We start from the raw sequence: 25,623 nt of genomic DNA, 5'->3' as shown, positions 1-25,623 counted from the left end.
GAGGGTATCATGTCGTCCACACGAGCGCAAAGGCGCGCGACGCACGTAGTGGGCTGCTCGCTGGCAGCGCGCTCGCCGCCCGCGCATCAAGTTGGAGCACATCGACCCACTCGCGCAAGGCGCTCGACGACGCGTTCAGCGCCGAGGCGATCGTGCTCAGGTAGTCGAGATCCGCCGCAAGCTGCGCCCTGTCGCACTCACGCGACGCCACGATGCGCGGCAACGCATCCTGCTGCAGCGACGCCAGCAGCGCCAGCGTCAGCGAGCGCAGCCACGCACTCAGCACATAGTCCAGCGTATCGTCCGGCATGTCGTGCGTCAGCATCTTGGCCGACAGCGTGCGCGTCTTGCACGGCCGCTCGTCGTCGAGGGCATGCACGCCGTACGCAAAGTTGGCCCATTCACGCTCGACCAGCGCCTCAAAGAGGCGCGGCAGATTGAGCAGCCCTTCGCCGAGGCGGACCATGCCCTCTGTCGGGCTCAGACTGAACGTCGGCATGGGCACACGTGGATCCGTGCGTGCCGGCGCATGCTCGCGCCATGCGCCATGCGCAACGTACATGTCGAGATGCTGTCGGAACACGGTCAGCACAAGCTCCATCACAAGACGCTGTGCGGCGCGCAGCGCCGTGTCCATCGCCTCGCCCGCCTCGCGAACGACGCCGAGCATCTTGGCCCCCGCGCGGATCAGACTCCAGTCGTGCAGCGCATCGAGGTCGTCGGCCTGCGCGAGGTGCATCGGTGCATTCACACGCGCATGCGACTGGTACCGCTGCCGAAGCAGGTCCATCGTCGACGACAGGCGGTGTGCGACGCCCGGGTCCAGCGACGCATGCAGCGCCGCCTGCGTATCAGAGAGCGGCGCGCCAAGAGCGTGCGCGCGCTGCAGGGCCTCGGTACGCAGTGCACGCGCCAGCATGACCTGGTCGTGCAGCAGCTCGGCAACGAGCGTCACGCACTGGAGCCACGGCGCCATGTCGTCCGACAGGGACGAGACCATTGCGCGGTCGAGCTGCGCGGCAAACGACGGCTGCGTATCGGACCATGCCTGCTCGATGTACGCCTCTTCGAGCGCGCGGTACGCCGCCTTGAACGGCGCAAACGCCTCCTCGATATACGGCTGCCAGTCGCGCGATCCACGCAGCTGCACGACAGGCTGCGTCGTCGCGCCGCGCAGCAGCGCCTCGAGACGAGCGGCCCACGCATGAGCTACCTCGTACGCCTGGACCATGTCCGGCAGGGGCGCTTGGGCTGTGGCGACGCACGTCGCGAGACTCGGCGAGAGCGTCGCGAGAGTGTGGGCGATGACGACGGCCGCCTCGTTGCCAAAGAGCCGCGGCGCGAACGTGTGCACTTCCTCGTCGGCCAGTGCGACCAGCGCGTCGCCCAGCTGCGCCATCTTGGCAGGCAGCGTGGCGTCCGTGTCGGCCCATACGCGGTGCACACGCTCGGCACGGGCGGGCAGGTACAGCTCGGCGAGCGCGTCGTCCTGCTGAAGGCGCGCATAGACGGCCGCACACAGCTCCATCGCGTCCACGTCGCCCGACGTGATCGCGGCTGCCAGCACGGGCTGTACTTCGCGCAGGAGCGTGTCCGAGAGGCGCGCGAGGACCGCGGTCTGAGCCGACACATGCTCGCTGTGCGCGAATTGCGCGAGGGAATCGCGCACGTCCGCGATGCGCTGCGCGGCTCGCGCATAGTCGCGCTCCTGGATGTGTGCATGCACATCCGCCTCGACATACGACCACGCATCGGCCGCCTGGAGCAGGTTGCGCGCGTGCTGCATCCGATGCTGGATGTCCGTGAGTCGATGCACGCAGGCCAGCGCGGCCGGAGGCTCGCTGTGGTGCAGCGCCTGCAGTGCCGCTCGGAAGTGCGTGGCCTCACGCGCTACCTGCTGCGCCTGCTCGGCCGCCTGCGGCACATTCGCGCGCGCCCGCTGGATCTGCGTCTCGATCTCGGCGGCATGCTCTGAACGCGCCGAGCGAATGCGGCGGTGCAGCTCAGCGAGCCGCGTTTCGACGTGCTGCGGATCCGCCGCACCACTCTCCGCGACGCGCTGCGTCCAGGTTCCCGACGCACGCGATGGCGCCAGGCCCCGCATCTCACGATTCAGCCACGCCACCGCGTCAGCCTCGGCCATGAGGGGGAGAAGGATTGCTTATGATCACGTGCTATGAGCGACTTAGAGCTTCGTCGGCTTGAACGACACGCCCTTGGCAATGTTGCCCTGCAGGCCCTCGACGGCCTGGGACACGAGCTGGCGCTCGTACGACGAGAGCTCACCGAGGGCGTGGATCTTTTCCACACCGTTCGGGCCCAGCGTGATCGGCACGCTGAAGAAAGGCACGTGGCCGACCACGTCCTGGATCGCGCGGCCTCCGGCCTCGTCTGCCGTCAGGTCAATGTAGCTGTACTCGGGCAGGTCCGACGTAGCGCCCTGCGCGGCAGCAAGCACGGCATTCGCGAAGCGCGCACCCGCAAAGGCCATCGAGAGCGTAGCACTGCCCGTGTTGTTCTTGGCCTGGATGACCTCGTCACCACCAAACTGGATGCGGTGCGTGAGCTGCTCGATCTGCGCCTGGTCGAGCTGCGCCGCCGGCTGCGTGCGCGACACGAGCGGCACGATCGTCGTGCCCGAGTGGCCACCGACCACAGGCACGTGGAACTTGTCCGCGTCCTGCGGACGGCCCGTCACCTCCGCCACGAACGTCGACGCACGCACGAGGTCGAGCGACGTCACACCAAACAGGCGCTTCGGGTCGAACACGTTGTGCGACTTGAGCACCTCGGCAAACACGGGCACGAGAGAGTTGACCGGGTTCGAGATGACCAGCACAAACGCCTGGGGCGCCGACTTGGCGATGCCCTCGGCAATGCCATACGCAATCGAGGCGTTGACGTTGAACAGGTCGTCACGCGTCTGGCCAGGCTTGCGCGCCATACCAGCCGGGATGATGATCAGACGCGCGTCCTTCACGGCCTGCGCCAGGCCATCCTGGTCCGGCAAAAAGCCCGACACGGGCGCCGGCGTGTTGATGTGCGAGATGTCCTTCGCCACACCAGGCGCATTCACCACATCGTACAGCGACAACTCCGTCACATAGGGCGACTGCTTGAGCAGCAGCGAGAGAGGCTGGCCAATACCACCAGCAGCACCAATGACCGTCACTTTCATCGTTCACAAATCGTCGTGGCAGAACACGGGCCACGGGGCACCCGTCGGCCCATGTCGCCGTGCTACGTACCGATCACGTGATTATGGAGGGGCCGTGTGGGGTCCCGCAGCCGCCGTGTCCAGCGCCTCGTGCCTGGACGGCGGGGTATCGAGGCCTTCCGCGGCCGCCGGGTCGCTCGGCTGCGAAAAGGCCTGTTGGACCTGTCGGTAGTGCGCCATTTCCTGCGGCGACACGGACGGCGACAGCTCGCGCAGCGCCTCCTCAAAGTGCCGTCGGCTCACGCGCACACGCACTTCGTGGGGCTGCGCGACCTCCGACAGGTAGAATGGCACGGTGAGCGGATGCGGCCAGTGCGCGTGCTCGGGCGCGCGCGGCTCGGCGTTGAGGCGCGCGACCACGGCATCGATCTCCGCGGCCTTGTTCGACATGGCCTTGAGCATCGCGTCCGAGCACAGCGCGTAAAAGTCGGCGCCCGTCAGGTGGAAGGGGCACTGCTCCGCAATCACGCGCAAATCACCGACGTCGTCGTCCAGCACAAATTGGCGCGTGAGCGCTTGCAAGATGTGGAGCTGTGCATCGTGCGTCTCGGCCACCGACAGGTACAGGAGGCGATCAAAGCGGCCCGGCCGCAAGAGCGCCGGGTCCAGCAGGTCCGGTCGATTCGTCGCGCCGATCACAAACACGTCACTCGCAGCCGAGCCTGACGCCATGCCATCGAGCTCGGCGAGCAGCTGACTCACGATGCGGTCCATCACACCGCCCGAGTCGCCCTGCTGGCCGCGCTGCGGCGCAATCGAATCCAGCTCGTCAAAGAACACCACACACGGCTTGGCATCGCGTGCCTTTTGGAACACGCGGCGGACATTCGCCTCCGACTCGCCAATGTACATGTTGAGCAGCTCGGGGCCCTTGACTGAGAAAAAGTTGAGCGCGCACGACGTCGCGACGGCCTTTGCGATCAGGGTCTTGCCCGTCCCGGGCGGGCCGTACAGCAGCACACCACTGCGCTTCTTGACGCCGTCGCTGAACAGCTCCGGATGCTCGAGCGGCAGCTGCACCGTGTCGAGAATCTCGTGCTTGACATGCGCGAGGCCCCCGACATCGTCCCATGTGACATTCGGGATCTTGGGCGCACCGATACTCTCGCTGTACCGCGCACGCACAGCTGCGAGCGCGTCGTCCAAATCAGCCGCCGACACGACCGGGCGCGCTGCGACAAGATCGCTCGTGCCGGCGGCACCGAGGCGCTGTATCGACGCGAGGCGCGCACGGTCGACCACGTCGCGCAGGTCGTCGGCCAGCAGCGCGGCCGTCTGCACAGCGAGCGCATGCACATCGACATCCGCGCCGGGCTCGCACGTCTCGAGCGCCATGCGCAGCAGCTGCGCCCGCACCGGCTCTGACGGCGGACGCAGCTCGATCGTCTCGGGAAACAGCGCACGCAGCGCGGAAGGACACGCCTCCGCATCGTCCACGGTGCCGATCACCAGCGGCACGCCGCCGTCGTCACTCAGGCACCGATGCAGCATCTTGACGACGGCCTGCTGCGCCGCTTCGCCCGCGCCGCGCCGCACGAGCAGATCGATATCCCGCAGCAGGAGAACGCACGGCATGCACGAGCGCACGCGCTCACACCGCGCACGCAGCGCGCCCTCCGTGTGCGCATCCGTATCGCCCACCAGCATCGTGCTCGGCAGCTCGAGCACATGCACACCCACGCGCTGAGCGGCCCAGCGCACCAGCATGCGCTTTCCCACGCCGCGTGCGCCTTGGAGCAGCAGGTGCACGTGGACGCCGAGCGACTGCGCACGGGGCGATAGGGCCGCGTGCAGCAGCGAGGCGAGGCGCGACCACGCGGAGCCTGGCTGCGTCAAGGGCGTGTGGTCGGGCGGACAGGGCGGCGTGTCGGACGCCAAGCCGAGCCAGCCGTGCACGTCCGTCACGACGCGGCGCTGGACCGTGCCGCTCTGCAGGATGCGCGTGGTGTGCGCGTCGACCCAGCAGCCTGCGCCGGCCATGCTGCCCGAGGCTAGCAGGGTCAGGCACCACTGCCGCAGGGCCGGCATGGTCGTCGGGATGCGGCGCTGCAGCGTCTCGGGATCGACGAGCTCGGGCGTGAGCTCGCTCACGCAAAAGTAGACCGCATCGCGCAGGTACGTCGGCGGATGGCCCGGCAGATGCAGCATTTGCGACGCAGCGGGCGTCTGCTCGCGGGCCGTGTCCATGTGCTGGAAGCGCGCACGCCCGGCGGTGAGGGCGACGGCGATCACGTCGCCCTCGCGCAGGATGCGTGGGTGGTCAGCGAGGTACGCGCGCAGCGCATCTGCACACTGCGCATCATAAGCGCGGTCCGTCGTCACGGGCGACGCGATCGTCGCGATGCACATGTGCTCGGCACACGGCATCAGCGGCGGCTTGGACGGCGGCTCAGCGAGCTCGATGGCCTCCTCGGCCACATGCGGCGGCAGCGGGTCGAGATGCAGCGCGACTTCCCGCATGGGGTCGAACGTCGCGCCGTCACACAGGTTCTGCAGCAGCATCGGCGGCACATACGCCTCGTCAAGCGCGAGGGCGTCGCTTGTCATGCACACACGGACGACGCGCGGCTTGCGATCTGGCCACACGGTCGCGACGGCCCAGTCGCCGTCAAAGAGAGCCAGATGCGCGAGCGCTCGCTCACGCACAAGCACCACACTCTCGATATCGACATACGCATCGTTGCCGCGCCGCTGCCATGCCTCGATCGCATCGCGCACGAGCTGGGCGTGCGGCATGAGGCGCGCGCGAAAGGCAGGCGACGCACTCGTATCGCACGCCAAGAAGCGCTCGTCAATCGCAGGTGGCGCCGCAGCGACGTCCTCCTCGGCGGCCGCGGCAGGTCGCTCTTGGATCACATAGACGCGCGTCGCTGACGCATCGACGACGCCCTGCGCGACGGGCTCGCTCATAAGCACACGCGCCGTCGTGCCCAGTAAGGGCATGCAGGCATGCGTACACACGATGCGCCCATCCAGCGCGTCTTGCACGCCCGCCTGGTCGGCAGCGAGGCGCTCGTAGTCGCCGGCCGCCACAGCCACGTACACGGCAGCGAGGCGCACGGGCTCGACGGCGCGGACCGCGACGTCCGTCGAGCCCGCCAAAGCAGGGTGCACGTACACAGCCATGCGCGCGTGCACCTCGGCTTCCTCGGCCATCTCGGGGCGCAGAGGCCGCGCCCACACGATGCGGCCGGCGGCCCACAGCGCCGTGCGCGACGTGCACGCCTCGCGACGCGGGACGATCGATATCGCTAGGGGAGACGCGCCCGTCCTCGCATCACGCAGTGCGTCCTCGAGCGCGACACTGACGTACGCGACATCGACGTCCGCCTCGGCGCACGCCTGCGCCTCCGCCGCCACATGAGCAGGGGGCATGACGAAGCGCCGCCGCGGCGCCGGCGCGCGAAGCTTATGTCCACGTGGCATGTTATCACGTGAGGGAGCGGCTCAGGGCGCCGCCGTGCGCTGGGCGGCGCCGCCTTGGGCCCCGACGATGGCGACGCTCGAGACGCGGCAGAATGTGGCGTCGCTGCTGCGCATGGTGATTTTGTTTCTGATCGCTGTCGCCGCTGTATCGTCTCGCTTGTTTTCTGTCGTGCGGTACGAATCGATCATCCATGAATTCGATCCGTGGTTCAACTTCCGTGCGACCAAGGTCCTAACGCAGGACGGGTACTACCGCTTCTGGAACTGGTTCGATCCGACGGCGTGGTACCCGCTCGGCCGCGCGGCTGGTGGCACCGTGTTCCCTGGCCTCATGGTCACGAGCGGCACGCTGTACAATATCCTGCACTTTTTCCATGTGCCTGTCAACATCCGCGACATTTGCGTGATGCTCGCGCCCATGTTTAGTGTGCTCACGGTGCTGGCTGCGTACCTGTTCACGTCGATGATGAAGGACGATGCGGCGGGGCTTCTGGCCGCGCTGTTCATCGGCATCGCGCCTGGCTACATCTCGCGTTCCGTCGCGGGCTCGTACGATAACGAGGCCATCGCCATCTTTTTGCTGCTGTTCACGTTCTATCTGTGGGTGCGCTCCGTGCGCGACGGCAGCATGCTCTTTGGCATGCTCACGGCGCTCTCGTACTTTTACATGGTCGCCGCATGGGGTGGCTACGTGTTTATCACCAACATGATCCCGCTGCACGCTTTGGTGCTCGTCCTCATGGGCCGCTTTAGCGAGCGGCTGTACGTCGCATACTCGTCGTTCTACGCGATCGGGACGCTCGCGAGCATGCAGATCCCGTTCGTCGGGTTCCAGCCCGTGCGCACGTCCGAGCACATGGCCGCGCTCGGCGTGTTTGGCCTGCTGCAGCTGATTGCGCTCACGGAAACTGTGCGGCGGTACGTGTCGTCCGCGCAGTTCAAGGTGCTTGTGCGCGCAAGCGTCGCCATCCTGGCACTCGCAGCGTTCGCGGCGCTCGTGGCGCTCACGTACGCAGGCTACATCGCGCCGTGGACAGGCCGCTTCTACTCGCTGTGGGACACGTCGTACGCCAAGAAGCACATCCCGATCATTGCGTCCGTGTCCGAGCACCAGCCGCCGGCATGGAGCACGTACTTCCTCGACCTGCACTGCCTCGCGCTCCTGTTCCCCGCCGGCCTGTTTTTCCTGTTCCAGGAGCTGCGCGACGAGCATGTGTTTGTCGTCATCTACGCCGTGATGGCCTCGTACTTCTCGGGCGTGATGGTGCGTCTGATCCTCACACTCACGCCGTGCGTGTGTGTGTGCGCCGCCGTCGCGGCCAGCACGCTCATCGACACGTACGCGGGCGCGAGCCCCGAGGCGCCGAAGCGCACGGAGCGCACTCCGCGCACGAAGCGCCTGCCGATCGAGTCGCGCTGCCTCGTGATCGGCTGCCTCATGCTCGTGCTCGAGCTGTTTGTGCTGCACTGCACGATGATCACGTCGATGGCGTACTCGTCGCCGTCCGTCGTGCTCGCGTCGCAGCAGAACGACGGCTCGTCCGTGATCATCGACGACTTCCGCGAGGCGTACTACTGGCTCCGCGAAAACACGCCGCAGGACGCCAAGGTCATGAGCTGGTGGGACTATGGCTACCAGATCGCGGGCTTCGCGGACCGCACGACGCTCGTCGACAACAACACGTGGAACAATACCCACATCGCAACGGTCGGCAAGGCGATGGCGTCGCCCGAGGAGCGGGCCTACCCGATCCTCCGCCAGCACGACGTCGACTACGTGCTCATCATCTTTGGCGGCCTGCTTGGCTACAGCGGCGACGACCTGAACAAGTTCTTGTGGATGATCCGCATCTCGCAGGGATTGTGGCCCGACGAGATCAAAGAGCACAAGTTCTTCACGTCGTCAGGCGAGTACCGCGTCGACGATGAGGCCTCTCCGACGATGCGCGACAGCCTCATGTACAAGATGACCTACCACCGCTACAACGAGCTCTTTGGCGGCCAGGCCGGCATGGACCGCGCCCGCAACAGCCGGGGCCCCTCGACATCGCCCCAGCTCGCTACGCTCGACGAGGTGTTTACCAGTGAAAATTGGCTCGTGCGTATATACCAGGTCAAGAAGGAGGACGCGCTCGGCCGGTCCCTGTCGGCAGCCCAGGCCTTCGACCAGGGCCAGCCGCTGCGCAGTGCGCCCTTCCCGATCCATGCAGACGCGATCGTTCCGTAGCTCTGGCACTGGTGTGCACCCGACCCTCGTGTGGTCGTCGCGTCGTTGGCGTGCGGCCACGAGAGGCACAGCAACTCCGCGCCATCTGAGTGGTGCACTACGATGGTGCATGCACTTCGTTCCGCGCGGGACAGGATAGCATCGCCCCGAGCGGCCTCGTAGACACGATCGCGACTCTGCTAGCGCCCGAGCGTCTCTTCCGAGGCGGTGCCGCGCTGGTCGTCGAGGAGCCGTCTGGCCGGCGCCCTGCATCGCCAAGCCCGGGGGCGGGGCGACACTTCGTTGGATGGCCAGGCAGCGTCGGCCACCGCCAGCGCTATCGTCCCAGCCCCAGCCGCCGCAAGACGTCAAGGCACGGAAAGGCTGGTGCCCAAAAAAATTCTCCCGCGGGGATTCGAACCCCGGACAACGGCGTGTCTCTCCGCAGCAAAGCGGGCCGTGCATAGGGGCAATGTGCCTTTGGACCTCTATAAGCACCGTGTCATAAACCAACTAGACGACGGGAGAAGATCATCCAAACCCGCTGCCATTTTGCTCTCATCAGTGGGCCACAGGATGACCGCCTCGTCACGCGGCGCGCTTAGCGCCCATGAGCGCCCTTCTCGCCTCACCCTCGCTCACGGGCTGCGCATGCGCCCACCTGTCCTCTCACGATACGCAGCCCCAGCATGGAAGGAGGCGCACGCACGATCAAGCGTCTGCGATCCAGCCGCGTCGTCACGACGCTGCCTCGTGCTTCGCCGCTCGGGGCGGCTCAGCTAGGCCGCCGGTCGAGCGCATGTCGCGTCACTTTTTTCGGCCGAGACACAACGTCCGCGTACCCAGCAATCCAGGCCCTCGATCGAGCGACGCAGCGGCGTTGGATACGGCCCTCGATGGAAGCACGGCCCACGTCGCCGCTGGAAGACAGCGGGGCACACGTCTCACAGCGCTTCCACTTCAAGCCGTACACGCCTGTATCGACCGACGACCACGACGACGAGGTCGCTCGGCATGACGGCCCCTTGCCTGCGCCCGTATCGCAGCCGCTCTCGCGCTCGCCCAAGGGTGGCGGCGGCGGCGGCGGACCGGGGCATGTAACCGCATGGATTCCCTTTGCATGCCTGTGGATCGTGCGCTGGATCACGCTGCGATGGAAGACGATCGTCGCCGTCGTCACGTTCGGCACCGTATGCGCCCTGGTCCTCTTTCACATGCAGCGTCCCGAGTGGCGCGAGATGGCGTACTACCGCGTGGATCCGAATGCGCGCGTCCCACGCGACGCACACGGCGCGATCGTGTCGGAGGCGCCTCGGCACCGCACCTTCCCGCCGCAGTTTGATCGGTGTCCCGGCCCGCATGGCAAGCTCGTGCCTCTCTCGCCGCTCCAGGCGCACCCGACGCCAGCGACGCATCCCCAGCCGATTGTCGGCAAGTTTGAGCTCGTCGGTCTCGATGGCAGCCAGTGCATTACGTACGCGGAGCGGTACAGCATGTACACGGACGAGGCGCTGGGCATCACGTACCGCCTGCCGGACGAACTGCTGCCGCGCACAAAGGCCTTGTTCGACGAGGACCCCGACGATCCTCGGGCCATGCGCGAGCAGCAGCGGCCCGATGTGCGCGAGGCGCGCGAGCGCCTCGGCTACGACCCCCTGCACGGCCTGCCGTACCCTGAGCACATGCCGACGCGTGAGTACGAAGAGCTGCTGCGAACGCGCCTGATGCATGCGAATGCGCGGCGCCCCGACGAGGCCTTCGCGCCCGACTGGCGCGCGCTGATGGACGCGTGCTATGCGCAGCGTGGCGCCGCGAACCGGACGTCGTCGCCGCATGAGTACCTGACGAACCCGGCCATGAAGCGCACGGCGATTGTGATGCGCGCGTACGAGGGCTATCCGTGGCGCGAAGACGACATACTGAACCTGCGCGCGATGATCAGCGAGCTGTCGCTGAACAACCCCCAGACGCCGTACGACGTGCGCATCCTCGTCGAGGTCAAGGACCCGAATCTGAGCGTGTTCACGTCCGAGTGGGACCGCTACCGCGTGCTTGCGTCGAGCGTGCCGCGCGAGTTTTGGGGCCTCGTCGAGCTCTGGTCGGAAAAGCAGCTCGAGGTGCTGTATGCGGGCCTGCCGGGCAAGTTTATCAACAACATGATTGCGCAGACCTCGTACCGCGCGTGCCTCATGGCGCTGCAAAAGTTCTGGCTCGACCACCAGGAGTACGACTATGTCTACAACTGGGAAATGGACGTGCGCTACATCGGCAACTACCTCGACTTTTTCGAGGGCATCGAGGCGTACGCGCGCCGCGAACCGCTCGCGCCCGGCATGCTCAAGTACGACACATGGTACATGCCCGGCGTGCCCGCGTCGGAACAGATCTGGATGTCCGACGACGCGCGCGACACGACCAAGGTCGGCGAGGAGGCCGATCTGATCACGCTCGGCCCCATTTTCGATCCACGCGGCAGCGGCTGGTACTGGACGCACGACGTGCAAAACTACCCGCTTGGCTGGGACACGCACCGCCGCGCCTCGATCGGCACGAACATGCGCATGAGCCGCGGCCTGCTCGAGGCAATGAACGTCGTCAACGCCGAGGCGAAGAAGTCGCTCCACTGCGAGGCTTGGCCCACCACGCTCGTGCTGCACTCGCAGCTCCCGCCGTCCCACAACCACTCCTTCTACCCCGAGGCCGGCTTCACGTACTCGCTCCCGCTGCCCTTCAAGGGCGTGTTTGCTCCTCACCCCATCTACTTCCGCCACGACTGGGACCGGCTCGAGCTGCACCAACTCCTCAACCGCCCCGACTTTTACGAAAAGCGGTACGAAAACCTCCACAAGGATTCATCGTTTTACTATCACGCGCAGCACGCCAAGGAACTGTACATGGGCTGGAAGCGACACGCCGACGTGTGCCGCGCGCCGTCCATGCTGCACCCCATCAAGCGCGTCGACTAGCCCTCTCTGTAGCATACACTCCCTCCCCATACCGCCGTCGCATCAGCGCCCGAATCGTGCACCGCCGCCGCCGCGTGCGAGACGTTTGCCGCACGCGCGTGAGCACATGCAGCAGACCAGCATACGTCGCCGGCGTCGCACGCGGCAGCAGCGCCTTGCGCTCGTGGTCGCCGCGGTGCATCTCGTTCAGCACATGCAGCACGATGCGCCACTTGGACCGCGACCGATCACGCAGCAGCGCCTGCAGAAACAGCGTCCACGTCGACGAGCGCGGCACGACACACGCGGCCTGCATGTCCCGCAGCATCGTCCACATCGTGGGCAGCTGCTGCGGCGTCGTGCGCGAGACGCGCGGACTCACGAAGCGCTTCGCATCCACGCGACTCGACATCGCAATGAACGCCTCAAAGCACGCCGCACTCGCAGTCGGCCCACCGGGCTCAGCGGCGTCCACGAGCGCCGCATACATGGGCGCCAATGCCTTGCCGTCCGGGCCGTACGCACGCACCATCGCCCGAAGCACCGTCGCGACCGCGTACGGCGTCGGCATGATCCGCGCACGCTCATGCCGCGCACGCTCCGGACGCCGCTCGCTATTCGCCGTCACCGACGCCACATACGGCAGCGTCGGAGGTCGCGCGCGACGCACCAGCTCCTGCACGGCCGGCTCATAGACGCCACGCACAGGCTCAAAGCGCTGCTGCCACAGTCGAAGCGCGCTGTGCCAGTCGCCCTCTTTTTCTCGCGCACGCAGCGTCGCCGTTTCCCACAGCCCCGGAAACGACAGGCATCGCTTTCGAAGTGGGCGCAGAAACGACCCCGTCGACACGCGATACGCATCGCGACGCTCACTCGGCGGCATGTCCACCCACGCCTGCCGCGACGCCCTGCACAGGAGCGTCGAGACATGCTCGATCGACGGCATCGAGCCACGCTTCAGGACGCCAAGCAGCACACTCCGCATACGCGCCACATCGTCGCGGCGCACATGCCGCATGAAGCGGTCCGAGTCGTGCTGCGACATGCGCTCAGGCCGGCATGGCTCGCCCCGCAGCACAGCCTGCGTGTACGCATCCACAGGGAACGATAGGGTATCATGCATAGGCGCGTGGTGTCCACGAAGCTGCGCCCGAACGAGGCAGCCATACAAGCGCGTGAGATCCGCCATCGGCGCCGCAAGAACCGCCGCCAGCGCACACCACAGCTGCGGCGCCTCTTGCGTCCCGCCAAACGGCCCTTGATACATGGCCACCAGCGCCTTGCGAAGCTCACGGACGTAGCCGTACTCGGCCGCCAGCAGCATGCCCTGCTGCATCGCTGCCCCATCGCCCGATCGCACGAGCCACAAGAGCGTCTGCGATACCTGGTACGACGTGTCCATACTGTGCGATGATCTCGGAATATGCCGCAGGAACCGCACGGCGCGGCGCGGCTCACCCGACGCAGCACACCACCGCGACGCGTGCGCGTACTCAGCCAGTGGCTGATCGAGGTACGTGCCAAGCTCCTCGAGCTGCTCAAAGAGGCGCGAGGCAGCCGCAAAGTCGCCAGCACGCAGCACGCGCTGCATCGTCAGAATCGGCGCGGGTATATCGGACACAGCAGGCGCCTCGCGCTGCTGGTGCGTGTATTCGAGCGACGGCGTCTCAAACAGGCCATAGTCCACCCCACGGGGATCCAACTCGAGATTCGCACCCCGCGTCGCCTGGATTCGCAGCATATCGGCTGGCGTCAGCGTCGCATAGGCGCGCCGAGGCACGCCCCCACGGCGCAGCAGCAGCAGCAGCAGCCGCATGCCAGCAAGAGGCAAGGTGGGGGGCGTACGAAGGTCATGTGACCATGGATGACGCGGCCTTCGCACGCCGCCATCATGAGACTGGTGCCGTGGGCGTGTGGGCTCAGCGCGCTCGTCGCCGTCGCTGAGGCCGCGCTCTTCGCGCGAAACTCACCCGTGCTGCATCTGACGCCTGACAACTTTGACAAGGAGGTGCTCGAAGTCCACAAGCCGGCGCTCGTGGCGTTCACGGCGCCGTGGTGCGGATACTGTCGCAACCTCGCACCGAGCTTCGAGCGCGTCGCGGCCGAGCTGGATGGCGTCGTAAAGATCGCGTACGTCGACTGCGATGACAGCGCCTCCCAGGCCCTATGTGCCAAGTACGAGATCAAGGGCTTTCCCACGATCAAGCTGTTCCCCGCGACCAAGCGCCGCGTGCCTCGCGACTATCTCGGCGAGCGCAAGGGCAAGGCGATGATGAACTATGTGCTCGACGCCCTCCCATCCGAGGCCGTGCGTAAGCTCGATGCATCGTCGCTCCCAGCTTTCCTTGCCAAGGGCTCGACGCCCAAAATCGTCCTCGTCACGCCGATGGGCAAGACATCGCCGATGCTCCGCTCCCTGGCCCTCGACTATCTCAAACGCATTCCCTTTGCACACGTCTTTGCCGGCAAAGACGGTGTCGTAGAAAGCATGCAAAAGCAGCTCGATCCTGAGCTGACCAAGGACAAACTCCCCGGTCTCTACTTTGTCGCCCACGACGACAAGCCCGTCAAGTACCGTGGCTCGATGAAGTACCGCTACATCAAGCTGTGGATCGACGAGCAGCTGGGCGGCGCAGACGCACAAGCGGCGCGCCTGCAGCGCGAGGCAGAGGCCAAGGCCAAGGCCGACCAAGAGGCCGAGGCCCGCGCACGGATCAAGGAGCGCATGCCGTCCCAAGAGGGGTCGACCTACGGCATGAAACACAACGACGACAATGTCGAGCAGCTGCGCAAGTTTGAAGAGGCGTTCGTGCGCATGAACGAAGACGAGGCCATGCAGCAGATCAAGCAGCAGACCGACCGCGCCTACATCAAAAAGCTGCTCGACGCACGCGCCAAGCTCATGGCCCAGGAAGGCGTGCAGGACAGCACACCGCAAAAGCCTCTCACCAAGGGCATGCTGATGGACAAGCTGCAAGAGCACATGGGCGAAAAGTACGGCCTGCGTTTGGCCGATCATGCCGAGCAGACCCAAAAGACGATCGAGCGCAAGCTGATGGAACATCCAGACGACACGGTCGGTGCCATGAACGAGGCCGAGCACGAGTTTATCGCGCTCCTCCGCGACGATCAGGCCGAGCTTGAGACGCAGATCCAGGCACGTGCGGATCTCGACGGCTACGTCTTGTCGCAAGATGCGATCGATGCCATGAACGAGACCCTCGAGACGATCCTGGGCCTCATCAACACGATCGAGTTCCGCATCAGCGCCCGCACCGCTGGTCTCGATGAACGCCAGACGGCCGAGAAAATGCTCAATCAGTTCCACGACGAACTCTAACTGCGTACATATGCGCCGCGATGCGTGCTACATGAAGCAAGCTCACATTCACAAGGGGATGCGTCGCCTCCACGTACGTGGCTGCCCCGTCGTCGTCCGCCGCCCATGCCATGCACTGCACATAGCACGCCCGGTGCAAGGCGTCCCGATGCATGTGCCTATCGTAGGCTTCTTCCGCACGCACAGCGGCGGCTGCGCTCCGATGCACGCGATGCTCACACAGCGAGAGCCCCGATAGATTGTAGCAGGTGTGGTACGCATCCGGCCGCTTGCCAGGCTTGTCGCACAGACCGCCACGTGGTATTTGGGCTACCGCCAAGATGTAGGTGCGCAGCGCGGAGCGGTCCCAGAACGACGAACGCACATCCGACACAGTCGACCACGAGTCGCTCGTCGCGGCATCGGTGGGCTCGTCGTCCGTGAGCATCTCGAGGAGCGTCATGAGCCCACCACCACAGAACCAGCCATAGCATCCGTCGACCAATTTGTTCGTGCGCCCCCGCATGCCGCCGCCCTCGTACGGCAGAGAACCTTGCAACGACGTGGCCCACCGCACGAGCATGGGTATGTCTACACCCGCATCGGCGCGTCCAACAAAGCTCAGAAAGGCATGCGTGGCCAGGGCACAGTACGAGTAGCCGCCATGCGCCTCGCCCTGCGCGGCTTGCGACGCCACCGGTGCGGCGGGGACAATGCCGTGCTCCTGCAGAGTATACGACGGCGCACTCTGCGCAGCGAATCCGCCTTCGTACGTCTGGCAGCTGCGCACAAAGGCGCCTGTGTTGTGCAGCAGCTCGTCCGTCGCGATGCCTAGAAGCATCGAGATCGCCACCACGCAGTACGTCGCACGAACGTCGATTTCGCCCTGCTCGTGCACGAGAAACGATCCATCGGGCTGCTTGAGCCGCATCATCCAGTCATACATGGCCGCACGATCAATCGCGTCCCAGCCGCCGCGCTCTTCATGCACGCCCAAAAGCACATCGTCGCCCGTAGGCGCGCCGCCTGGGCCGCCTAGAATCGCTAGCGCACATACGGCCGCATAGGTGCTCATAAGATGGCCCATCTGTGCCGGCCCGCCGCCAAATCCACCGTGCGGCGATTGAAAATGCAAGAGTGTCGAGATCGCACGCGCTTGGAGTGCGCCGCGCAATGGCGCACGCAGGAGATCGAGCGAGTGGGCGATCCAGTACAGCATCCAGGCGCGATTTGAGTCAAATGTCACGTATGGCGCCGGCAGCGGCTGCAGCAGGCGCCGGAGGTACGCAATGTGCTCGTCGCCATACAACGGCGGAAGTGGCTGCGCATTCTCGCCCACAAAAGGCTTCATACGCTCATAAATCGCTTCTTCTGTGCAGCGCTGTTCCACAGACGTGCGCGTCTGGCATGCATCATCCGGTGCGGGCCACATCCCAGCGCGTCGGTGGCATCGATCGTCGTGGCTTTTAAATGGCCGCGCCGCGCTCTTTTTCGCCCGATCTGCGCCCGATACACAAAGACGCTTTGTTCGCTATGTCCAACCGCGGACTTCTGTCTCGCAAATGTGCTCGAAAAAATGCCGACTGGTGCCGGTGATCGTCTCGGCATCGGAGCCAAAGGCTGGCGCGTTCGCACCGATGCCGGATGTGTGGACGCATGGCAGTCGGACCCACGTAGCGAGCGCAGCGCGATGCGGCGCGCCCTCCGAGACCTCACATAGATCAGGCAGAAGCATGCGGGTATGCGTCGTAGCCAGGTCATACTGCGTAGAGAGACACGACATGGCGCGCACAAAGCGCGCCATGCTCCATGTGCCCCACATGGGCTCCTGGAAGGCTTTGGAGGCGTGCGCGCTGGCCGTGTCGTGGAGCAGTGCGTGCGCTGTATCCACGAGCATCTGCATGCGCTGTGCGTGCCGCTCGAGCCGCGAAAGCGTCTTGCCCAGGGAAGCGCGCGCCTCTTCGAGCTGGAGTAGGAGGGGTATGATCCGCTCAGACCGGTCTAGATGGGTATCTTCAGCCGTGCCGAGTGCCGCATGGATATCGTCCCATGCCTGGGACGCCTGCGTGGCCCACCGAATCCCATCGATCGTGTGCTCTTCTTCCCATGCCGTGGCCTCCTTGAGAAAGTCTTGCAGGATCGCACGCAACTTGCGATGATGTGTCCCCTCGAGCGCGCGCGGCACCAAAAACGCATCGAAAGGATCGCGCGGCTCTGATCGAGGGCTCTTGGGCGAGGCCGACACGTTCTGTGCCAGCTTGCTGAACGGGGACGATGCCGCACTGCCGCCGCGCTTGGCCGGTGTGGCGGGCATGCAAATTGGGCCCAATTCGGCTGACACCAAGGAGCGAGGGACGCGCGTGCCTCCACCTACGCTTCCCATCCCATGGCGAGTGACGCCGCGTACCAAACCTTGCGGCGTCTGCTCGCTGCGCCGCCAGCGAACCGGGCGCATGTCGACCTGCTGGACCGGCATGCCCTGTATGGAGCTGTGGGCCACTATTTGGCCGTCATGTCGCTGCTGAATGTGTCGGAATTCGCGTCCGTCCTCGTCGCCTCCCCGGCCTTATGGGCCCCGCAGCCAGGTGCGCCCCACACGCGTGCAGCCGTAGAGCGAGCTACGGGCATGACGCAGGCCCTCTCCTTCGCACTCAGCGAGCGCGTCACCGTGATTACCAAGGCCATCGGGAAGACAGCTCCGAGATCTGCCCCATCTGAACTCGGCGCATGGCTTCAAGCCCTTCTCCATGGCGTGCATACCCACACGGACGATGCGCCCCACACACGCCTCGCGCGCCTCGCTCTAATCACTGGCCTCGTACAAGGACTTGCGAATGAAAAGCGCCATCGCACCCACTTCTCGCTCTGGTTTCATCTGCGCCGCCACGCCCATACGCTCGAAACGGCCTGGTCCACGGCGCTCGCACGCGCCCTCGAGCTTGAGCATGTGCCTACGCGCACCGCCACCCTCACACTCGCTGCGAGTGTCGTCGACATGGTGCCGGATCACTGCATGCGGACGGTGAGCGACAAGGCATGGATCGAAGCGGCCTTGCCCCTCGTCCTCGGCGTCTTTGACGTGTCGTCCCAGCTCTTTGGCGATGCTATGCGGGATGATCGCGGCGTGGTGTCGCTCCCAGCGAGTGGGCCCACATGCGCATGGCAGCAGAGGGTCTCGACGCACGCCCTGTACACGCACGCCGGGCCCCTCGCTCGGCTCGTGGCCGCGGCCCTGCGTCGTCTCGGCGCGTCGCTCTCGCCGGCCGACTATATGGACGCGTTATGGGGGACCCACGGCATCTTTCGCCCGTGGCTGGACGCCAGCGCCGCGCTGGATACGGCGTGGACCTCGAGTTGCCTAGCTGGCGTGGACGCCAAGCACTTTCCATCCGAGACACGCCAACGCACTACGGGCGTTTGGCACATTTTCAAGACCTTTCTATTTACACTGACCGTGGTCTTCGATGCGGTCGTTCATGTCGTCGTCGAGCAGTGTCCATCGCCGTCCGAGGCGTACCCTGCCGCGAACGAAAGGCATGGCGCATGGCCCGCCATGTCCACCAGCAACGTCCCGGCGCCATACCTGGCGATACTGGCGCAGATCCTGCGCGTATTCGAGCGCGTCTACTTTATCACATCGACGTTCGGCCTCGATGGATTTGAGTCGTACCGCGTCGTGTTGTATTCGGCCCTTGACGTGCTTAGCCGCGATGCCGAGGCATGTACGCAGCTCGTGAGCGCCATGGCGCATGATTTGCTTGAGCGGCACGGCGTCTCGGCGCCGGACGCACAACCAGCGGCGCACGTTCGGATGGGACAGCGCATGCACGTCACCTACCTCCTGCTCGTGGTCGAGCAATGGGTCTCTGAGCTCCCGGATACCATGATCAATCAGCTCATCCTGCCCCTGTGCCGGCCCTACCTGCAGGACACCCGGTTCCAAGATACGTTTGAGTCGGCGCATTCGGTGGTGCTGGCGCTGTACACGTGTGGTGCTGCTTGTACGCGCGAGCTGACGCCATTTTACGTCGATATGCTGCTGCACACATGCGTGCCACGCAAGCAGCTCAGTGCATCACAGCTGCAAGTCGCATGTACGACGATCGTCGAGTCCCTCTCCCATCACAGCGACTCGCTGGCGTGGTGGTGCATCGAGCAGCTGGACGACCAGATCAGTGTCATGCAGCTGCAGGGACGCGATGATGACGCCATGAGCCTCGCATTGTGCCTCGCGGCTATACTGCCGCACGTCAACTTGGTTCTCCTCCGCTCGCTGCTGACCAGGATCAGCGCACGCATACTCGAGCGCCCAGCGCCCAGCGCAGAGCGCACACAACTTGTGGAACGCGTACACGAAAGCCTGCGTGATATGGATGCATCCACACGTCTCGAGGCCATGCAGTGGTGGCTCTCTCATAGCGACACGTTTACGCAGGGCATGTCCTAAGCATGCTTCTCGCACCGCGTCTCCAGATGCGTTTGGCGGCACGAACGCGAGCACAGCGCTTCTCCACACACCATACACGTGACTTGCCCCCAGTACCCACACACGTCGCACAGGGGGCGGCATGGGTACCGCGACGGGCCGAGCGCGAAGGAGGGCATCGTGGCCAGCTGGCCGAGAGAGGCTGCCTCGTCCAGCAAGGCATTGGCGCCGCGGCGCTGGGACAGCAAACGGCGTACGCCAGGGCTCGTACGGGACAGGTCGCGCTCGGCAGCGACGTGCGGCGCCTGCGCATCTGACACGGACTGGAGCATGACGCGCTCAATGTCGGACTCTTTCGTGGGCCCTGCTGTTACGCGTGTAGCGAGAGCCTCACTGCGGTCAGTGGGGAAGAGCGCGGCGCCCCAAGCCAGAAGACGCCGGTTCTTGCGCTGCTGTGCGATCCACGCGCGTCGATCATGCTGAGCAGCATGATCCACGTCGGTTCTGCTCCCGGGCTTGCGAGCACGTAGGCGCGGTGGGGCAGCGTGCCCCTGCGTGACGGCCATGACGTGAGACACGAGGACGATGGTGGTATGTGGAGTCGTATCTCACGTGATACGCGTGCGTGCCATGCGCGGCCGTAGGCCTTGTGGACGCGGCGTGTGCACAGACTGCATGGCGCGCATGGGTTATGCATATCAGGGTGCGGCCAACCAAGATGTGTCCCCTCGTGCCCATAGATATCACATGCTTGTGTGCGTAAGCGCGTTGAATAGGGGCATATCGACTGGGCCTATGCATGTGATGCACTCCTGCCCTTGCGCGCGTGGGGCCTGGCTGGTCGATTGGACTGCGCGGCTCGTATGTGTCACAAACTGAGGCGAGCGTCGACGCTGCTTGGACGTGGATCCAACATTCTTTTCTCTCTTGGCGCACAATTCGCGCGTGGCGAACTGCATGGCCGTCGGTCGGGCGGCATCCACCAGGTGAGCCTTGTTTTTTCCCAGGCAGGCAAGCACGCGTAACAATCACCACCTCCCTCTCTCCTGTATACCGTCCCCTTCCATCCGCACTCGTTTGTTTCGTATCGTACTGCTGGTGGTGGACACGCACGCATATTCCCCAGCACATTCGTTATGGACCATTCGTGCCAGTTTGGTGCACGGCCGCTACACCTCATCGGACAGCCGCCCTCGCTCAAGTTGCCACCGACCAAGGTGCAGCAGCATGGCGGCCAGAGGGCGCCGCGCCCCGCCCTCGTTGATGTGAGCAACAGGGAACCATATCGTCCTTCGCATGTACCAGGCCAGCATGTCATGCACCCGCATTTTCGGCCTCCGCTCACCAAGCCAGCATCGACAGCTCCGCTCGCTGCACGTCCCGCCACGCAGCCGCCTGCCCCCGCACCACGACCCGCACCACCCGTTGCTCGTGCCGCGCCACCTGTCGCTTTGGTGCCGCCTGTGTCGACTACCCTGTCGGCACCACTGCCCGCACCCGTCGCCCTTCCTCTCGCGCCCCCGATTGCTCTGCCCGTTCGGGCCACGTCGAGCGACGTCTCGATGAGTACTGATACCTCTACTTATGCGCCAGGCGCGGCGTCTGTGGCCGATACCTCCCGCTCCCCCGACGAGCTTGTTTCGCCATCGCGCCTATCCTCGCGGAGCGGACAATCGGAAGACAGCGAACTACTCGCCGAGCTGGAAATGGACCTCGACCCGGCCGGCATCGTGACGCTGACGCTCGAGCACGATATTGTCGAGCAGCGCCGCATGCTCGATATGTGTGACCGCTTCGAAATACAGGTCCTCGTGCCGCAGGCGCTCGCTGCGCAGGCCGAGCGCCAGGATCTCGTGCGGCATGGCCAGCTCAGTGCGCAGGCCGCAGCGCATGATGATGAGATGATGCGTCTTGGACTGGATACAGAGGAGGCGCGCGATATCTCCATGGTCGCCGAATACGCACAGGATATTTTTGACTACATGGCGTGCATGGAGCGTGAATCCATGGCCAATCCCAGCTATATGGACTTTCAGGACGAAGTGCAGTGGCATATGCGCGCCACACTCATTGACTGGCTCCTGCAGGTACACATGCGCTACCACATGCTGCCTGAGACGCTGTGGATCGCCGTGAATCTGATTGACCGGTTCCTCAGCGCTAGGATTGTGAGTCTCGCCAAGCTCCAGCTCGTGGGTGTGACGGCCATGTTTATTGCCGCCAAGTATGAGGAGATTATCGCGCCGAGTGTCGAAGAGTTTGTCTACATGACAGATGGCGGCTACTCTCGCGAAGAGATTCTCAAGGGCGAGCGCATTGTGCTATCGACGCTCGATTTTAACATCTCAACATATTGCTCGCCCTATTCGTGGGTCCGCCGCATCTCGAAGGCCGACGACTATGACATTCAAACCCGCACGCTATGCAAATGCTTAATGGAAGTCACGCTCCTCAACCATCTGTTTCTTCGTCTACGCCCAAGTATGATCGCTGCGATCGGTATGTTTTTGGCCAAGCGCATGCTCGGTGGTATTTGGGACGATGCCTTCGTTTATTACTCTCGCTTTACCGAGGCCCAGCTGCTGCCTGGCGCCAACCTGCTCCTCGAGAAACTCATGGAGCCCGGCTTTGAGGAGCAATTTGTCTACAAAAAATACGCCAGCAAAAAGTTCCTCAAGGCCAGCATTTACGCACGCAACTGGGCTCTTCGCCACCGCGGCCCGCTGGGACCCGCCGTGCCAGCCGCCGTGCCCGTCGCGTCAGAGTCAGAGTCGTCGCACTAGTTGCCGTGTTCTATACCCTATAAGGCGTGCGCATATCATAGTGTGAAACATACCTTCTTTTGGTAAACGCATACGAACAGCGCAACATGCGCTCAGGCATGTCGTGGCCGTGCATTTCGACCACACATTGCACCATGTCGTTCGTCCGCGACGCCAGCTCATCCCATGCATGCCAGTCCGACTCACACAGGAGGCGCTCAGGATCACAAGCACGGATTTGCTCACAAAGACGCTCTCGGCCTGCTCGTAGATTCACGGCCGTCGAGAAGGAGACAAAGATGTTCGGATGCCCCTGTTGGACCAGCCGAATCGTCTCGGGGCTCAGCGTACAGCTGTGCAGATCTATGTTGATCTCTCCAAAGCCAGCCACGCTCGCCTTCATGCGCTCCAACCAGGCCACCGTCACGCCCGCCGCACGCACACTGTGCATGCTCACGCTCCGTTGGTAGCGGCATGCAAGCTGCACCTGCGCGTCCAGCACGGCGATTTGGTGCTCAAGCGGCGTCTGCCACCGCGTAAGACCACGTCCTGGCTCGCGTATCCGAAAACTGCGATCCACACCGACTTCACCTACGAGCGCCTGGGGGTAGGCAACGAGGTACGCTTCCAGACGCGCAATTGCCTCACGAAGGGGTAAGGGTGGTGGGAATTGCGAGAAGACATCATCGTCTGACCCAAAAAGCGCCGCATAATGCGATCGTGCATCCTGCACGTCGCCGAGGGATATCGTATGAGCCACCCAAGGATGAAAGCCAAAGCACGGAACGACCTTATCCGGCCAAGCGTCGGCGAGTCGCGCCACTAGCGGCTGGTCGTGCACGTCCGTCGACATAGCCCACACTTGCTGCAAAGGTACGTCCCCCGCTGCCCTGACCCAGGCATCCACAGCTTCTGCGCCCGCACCACGCACCTCCTCTGCCGGGTGGCAGTGGGCATCCAACAGCGCTGGCATCCAGGCGACGCGCGTTGTGTGGAGGCCGACGCAGGGGCCTAGTGCTTACTTCCCATCCAAGATGGAATTATGTATGCCTGCCACGACACACGGGTGGCGATTGACGACGACGACGATCTTGGTGCGACACGATGGACCAATCGCTCATCAGTACGTATACCTGTTGGGATCCGAGCTAACTACCCTTAAAGAACTCGTCAATAAGGTATGCTCGAAGCAAGCTTACTCGACAGCTCCAAGATGCATTCAATGACGTTGGCATCCAGAACCCGATCGACCTGCCGCAGATCACCGTGCTGGGCAGTCAGTCGTCCGGCAAGAGCAGTGTGCTCGAAAATATTGTAGGCCGTGACTTTCTCCCGCGCGGTACGGGCATCGTGACTCGCAGGCCGCTGATATTGCAGCTCATCAATCGCATGCCTGAATCAGGCGAGGTAGGCGAGCCGACGGGCCAGACCAACCCACACGAATGGGGCGAGTTTCTGCACCTACCAGGCGAAAAGTTCCACGATTTCCAGCGCATTCGCGACGAAATTGTGCGTGACACGGAGCTCAAAACCGGCAAAAATGCCGGCATCAGCGCACAGCCCATCAACCTGCGGATTTACTCCCCCCACGTACTTACACTTACGCTCGTCGACCTACCAGGTCTGACCAAGAACCCGGTAGGTGACCAGCCAAAGGACATTGAGCGGCAAATCCGGGATATGCTGCTCAAGTACATCTCCAAGCCGAACGCGATCATTCTGGCGGTGACGGCCGCCAACACGGACCTGGCAAACTCGGATGGTCTGAAGCTCGCGTCTGAAGTGGACATCGATGGCAGTCGCACGGTGGGTGTGCTGACCAAGGTGGACTTGATGGACGAGGGCACGGATGTCGTCGATATCCTTGCCGGCCGCGTGATTCCACTGCGCCTTGGCTACGTGCCTGTTGTGAACCGCGGACAGCGCGACATTGACACGAAAAAGACGGTGGCCGCCGCTCTGGATGCTGAGCACGAGTTTTTTGCGAACCACCCGAGCTACAGCTCCAAGGCGCAGTTCTGCGGTACGCCCTTCCTGGCGCGTAAGCTGAGCACGATTCTCATGCACCATATCCGCAACACGCTGCCAGACATCAAGACACGGATCCAGGCACAGCTGAAAAAGTTTGAGCTGGAGTTGGCGTCATTGGGTGGTGCTATGGGCGATGCGAACGCTAGCAATGCCGTGCTCACGATCATAACTGACTTTTGTAACGACTTCCGGCAAGTGATTGATGGCAACAGCAACGACCTGAGTGTGAATGAGCTGGCAGGAGGCGCTCGCATAAGTTTTGTGTTCCACGAGCTGTTTAGCAGTGGTGTTAAAAGCATCGATCCGTTCGACTCGGTGAAGGACACGGATATCCGCACGATTCTATACAATTCGTCTGGATCGTCGCCCGCTCTGTTTGTGACGACATCAGCCTTCGAGGTCATTGTGAAGCAGCAGATTCGGCGCCTGGAGGAGCCGAGTCTCAAATGCTGCTCGCTTGTGTATGACGAGTTGGTGCGGATACTGTCCCAGCTCATTGCGAAGAACACCCAGTTCCGCCGCTTCCCTGCGCTGCGTGAGCGCTTCAACTCGGTTGTCATTCACTTCTTTAAGCGGTGCATGGCACCGACGACGAAGCTGGTGGCCGATATTGTGGCTGCTGAGGCGTGCTATCTCAACACGGGTCACCCCGACTTTTTGTCGGGCCACCGCGCCGTGTCGATTGTGACGGAGCGACACATGGCCGCGCAGTCGCATTCGACAGCTACGTCCGGTACCGAGATCCGCGGCGGCAAGACCGTGCCGAGCTCGGTGCTGAACAACAACAAGGATCTGGACGTGGACATCAAGGAGTCGACGGGCTTCTTTGGCAGCTTTTTCCCGAACAAGAACAAGGCCAAAAAGAGCATGATGGAGCCGCCACCTCCCAGTCTCAAGGCGACGGGCTCGCTGACGGACCGCGAGGCGATCGAAACGGATGTCATCAAGCTGTTGATTTCGTCGTACTATAACATTACCAAGCGCACGATCATCGATATGGTGCCGAAGGCGATCATGCTGAACCTTGTCAACTTTGCGAAGGAGTCGATGCAGCGCGAATTGCTCCAGTCTCTCTACCAGCAAGACATTCTGAAGGAGCTTATGAAGGAATCAGACCACGTCGTGGCGCGTCGCCGCGAGTGCGTCAAAATGATCGGCGCGCTGGAAAAGGCCGCCGAGATTTGCGCGACAGTGTAAGTAGGTCTACCGTGCTATATCACGTGACATAGAAGGGCCGTGGTTCGCTGGCTGTGTGTCCAGCGTGACACGGAGGCAGCGAACGACGACGAGA

At 64.0% G+C, this 25,623-nt stretch overlaps 14 protein-coding genes and 1 non-coding gene across 15 annotated transcripts; 6 read left to right on the top strand and 9 right to left on the bottom strand.

Moving 5' to 3' along the window:
* Window positions 1-7: 7 nt before the first annotated feature.
* MRET_0612 (conserved oligomeric golgi complex subunit 7) lies at window positions 8-2,143 on the bottom strand (the record flags this gene model as incomplete). Its single annotated transcript, XM_027627239.1, has 1 exon — window positions 8-2,143. One exon carries the CDS (start codon window positions 2,141-2,143, stop codon window positions 8-10), a length of 2,136 nt encoding a protein of 711 aa, XP_027483160.1.
* A 42-nt stretch (window positions 2,144-2,185) lies between these two features.
* Window positions 2,186-3,178, bottom strand: MRET_0611 (malate dehydrogenase; the record flags this gene model as incomplete). The annotated part of the gene is made up of 1 exon (XM_027627238.1): window positions 2,186-3,178. One exon carries the CDS (start codon window positions 3,176-3,178, stop codon window positions 2,186-2,188), a length of 993 nt encoding a protein of 330 aa, XP_027483159.1.
* An 81-nt stretch (window positions 3,179-3,259) lies between these two features.
* Window positions 3,260-6,592, bottom strand: MRET_0610 (peroxin-6; the record flags this gene model as incomplete). Its single annotated transcript, XM_027627237.1, has 1 exon — window positions 3,260-6,592. One exon carries the CDS (start codon window positions 6,590-6,592, stop codon window positions 3,260-3,262), a length of 3,333 nt encoding a protein of 1,110 aa, XP_027483158.1.
* A 118-nt stretch (window positions 6,593-6,710) lies between these two features.
* Window positions 6,711-8,870, top strand: MRET_0609 (dolichyl-diphosphooligosaccharide---protein glycosyltransferase; the record flags this gene model as incomplete). Its single annotated transcript, XM_027627236.1, has 1 exon — window positions 6,711-8,870. One exon carries the CDS (start codon window positions 6,711-6,713, stop codon window positions 8,868-8,870), a length of 2,160 nt encoding a protein of 719 aa, XP_027483097.1.
* Window positions 8,871-9,249: 379 nt separating this feature from the next.
* Window positions 9,250-9,378, bottom strand: MRET_t0007. Its single transcript has one exon. It is a non-coding gene; the product is annotated as a tRNA-Ile (tRNA).
* A 367-nt stretch (window positions 9,379-9,745) lies between these two features.
* MRET_0608 (protein of unknown function (DUF3405)) lies at window positions 9,746-11,815 on the top strand (the record flags this gene model as incomplete). Its single annotated transcript, XM_027627235.1, has 1 exon — window positions 9,746-11,815. The coding sequence occupies one exon, from the start codon at window positions 9,746-9,748 to the stop codon at window positions 11,813-11,815; it is 2,070 nt and encodes a 689-aa protein (XP_027483098.1).
* On the bottom strand, window positions 11,799-13,610 carry MRET_0607 (uncharacterized protein; the record flags this gene model as incomplete). Its single annotated transcript, XM_027627234.1, has 1 exon — window positions 11,799-13,610. One exon carries the CDS (start codon window positions 13,608-13,610, stop codon window positions 11,799-11,801), a length of 1,812 nt encoding a protein of 603 aa, XP_027483089.1.
* Window positions 13,611-13,685: 75 nt separating this feature from the next.
* On the top strand, window positions 13,686-15,134 carry MRET_0606 (protein disulfide-isomerase A6; the record flags this gene model as incomplete). The annotated part of the gene is made up of 1 exon (XM_027627233.1): window positions 13,686-15,134. One exon carries the CDS (start codon window positions 13,686-13,688, stop codon window positions 15,132-15,134), a length of 1,449 nt encoding a protein of 482 aa, XP_027483090.1.
* MRET_0605 (protein farnesyltransferase subunit beta) lies at window positions 15,109-16,545 on the bottom strand (the record flags this gene model as incomplete). The annotated part of the gene is made up of 1 exon (XM_027627232.1): window positions 15,109-16,545. The coding sequence occupies one exon, from the start codon at window positions 16,543-16,545 to the stop codon at window positions 15,109-15,111; it is 1,437 nt and encodes a 478-aa protein (XP_027483091.1).
* A 99-nt stretch (window positions 16,546-16,644) lies between these two features.
* Window positions 16,645-17,427, bottom strand: MRET_0604 (uncharacterized protein; the record flags this gene model as incomplete). The annotated part of the gene is made up of 1 exon (XM_027627231.1): window positions 16,645-17,427. One exon carries the CDS (start codon window positions 17,425-17,427, stop codon window positions 16,645-16,647), a length of 783 nt encoding a protein of 260 aa, XP_027483092.1.
* A 72-nt stretch (window positions 17,428-17,499) lies between these two features.
* On the top strand, window positions 17,500-19,560 carry MRET_0603 (uncharacterized protein; the record flags this gene model as incomplete). Its single annotated transcript, XM_027627230.1, has 1 exon — window positions 17,500-19,560. The coding sequence occupies one exon, from the start codon at window positions 17,500-17,502 to the stop codon at window positions 19,558-19,560; it is 2,061 nt and encodes a 686-aa protein (XP_027483093.1).
* Window positions 19,557-20,105, bottom strand: MRET_0602 (zinc finger HIT domain protein 1; the record flags this gene model as incomplete). Its single annotated transcript, XM_027627229.1, has 1 exon — window positions 19,557-20,105. The coding sequence occupies one exon, from the start codon at window positions 20,103-20,105 to the stop codon at window positions 19,557-19,559; it is 549 nt and encodes a 182-aa protein (XP_027483094.1).
* A 570-nt stretch (window positions 20,106-20,675) lies between these two features.
* Window positions 20,676-22,322, top strand: MRET_0601 (G2 mitotic-specific protein; the record flags this gene model as incomplete). Its single annotated transcript, XM_027627228.1, has 1 exon — window positions 20,676-22,322. One exon carries the CDS (start codon window positions 20,676-20,678, stop codon window positions 22,320-22,322), a length of 1,647 nt encoding a protein of 548 aa, XP_027483095.1.
* Window positions 22,323-22,332: 10 nt separating this feature from the next.
* On the bottom strand, window positions 22,333-23,274 carry MRET_0600 (Cut9 interacting protein Scn1; the record flags this gene model as incomplete). The annotated part of the gene is made up of 1 exon (XM_027627227.1): window positions 22,333-23,274. The coding sequence occupies one exon, from the start codon at window positions 23,272-23,274 to the stop codon at window positions 22,333-22,335; it is 942 nt and encodes a 313-aa protein (XP_027483096.1).
* A 131-nt stretch (window positions 23,275-23,405) lies between these two features.
* On the top strand, window positions 23,406-25,529 carry MRET_0599 (dynamin 1-like protein; the record flags this gene model as incomplete). Its single annotated transcript, XM_027627226.1, has 3 exons — window positions 23,406-23,424; window positions 23,466-23,479; window positions 23,508-25,529. 3 exons carry the CDS (start codon window positions 23,406-23,408, stop codon window positions 25,527-25,529), a joined length of 2,055 nt encoding a protein of 684 aa, XP_027482703.1.
* Between the last annotated feature and the right edge of the window lie 94 nt (window positions 25,530-25,623).

The sequence above is a fragment of the Malassezia restricta genome, chromosome I, assembly GCF_003290485.1.
Source record: "Malassezia restricta chromosome I, complete sequence".
Taxonomy (NCBI): Eukaryota; Fungi; Basidiomycota; class Malasseziomycetes; order Malasseziales; family Malasseziaceae; genus Malassezia; species Malassezia restricta.
The sequence above is the reverse complement of the archived record's forward strand: the minus strand, read 5'-3'. Positions and strand labels throughout refer to the sequence as shown.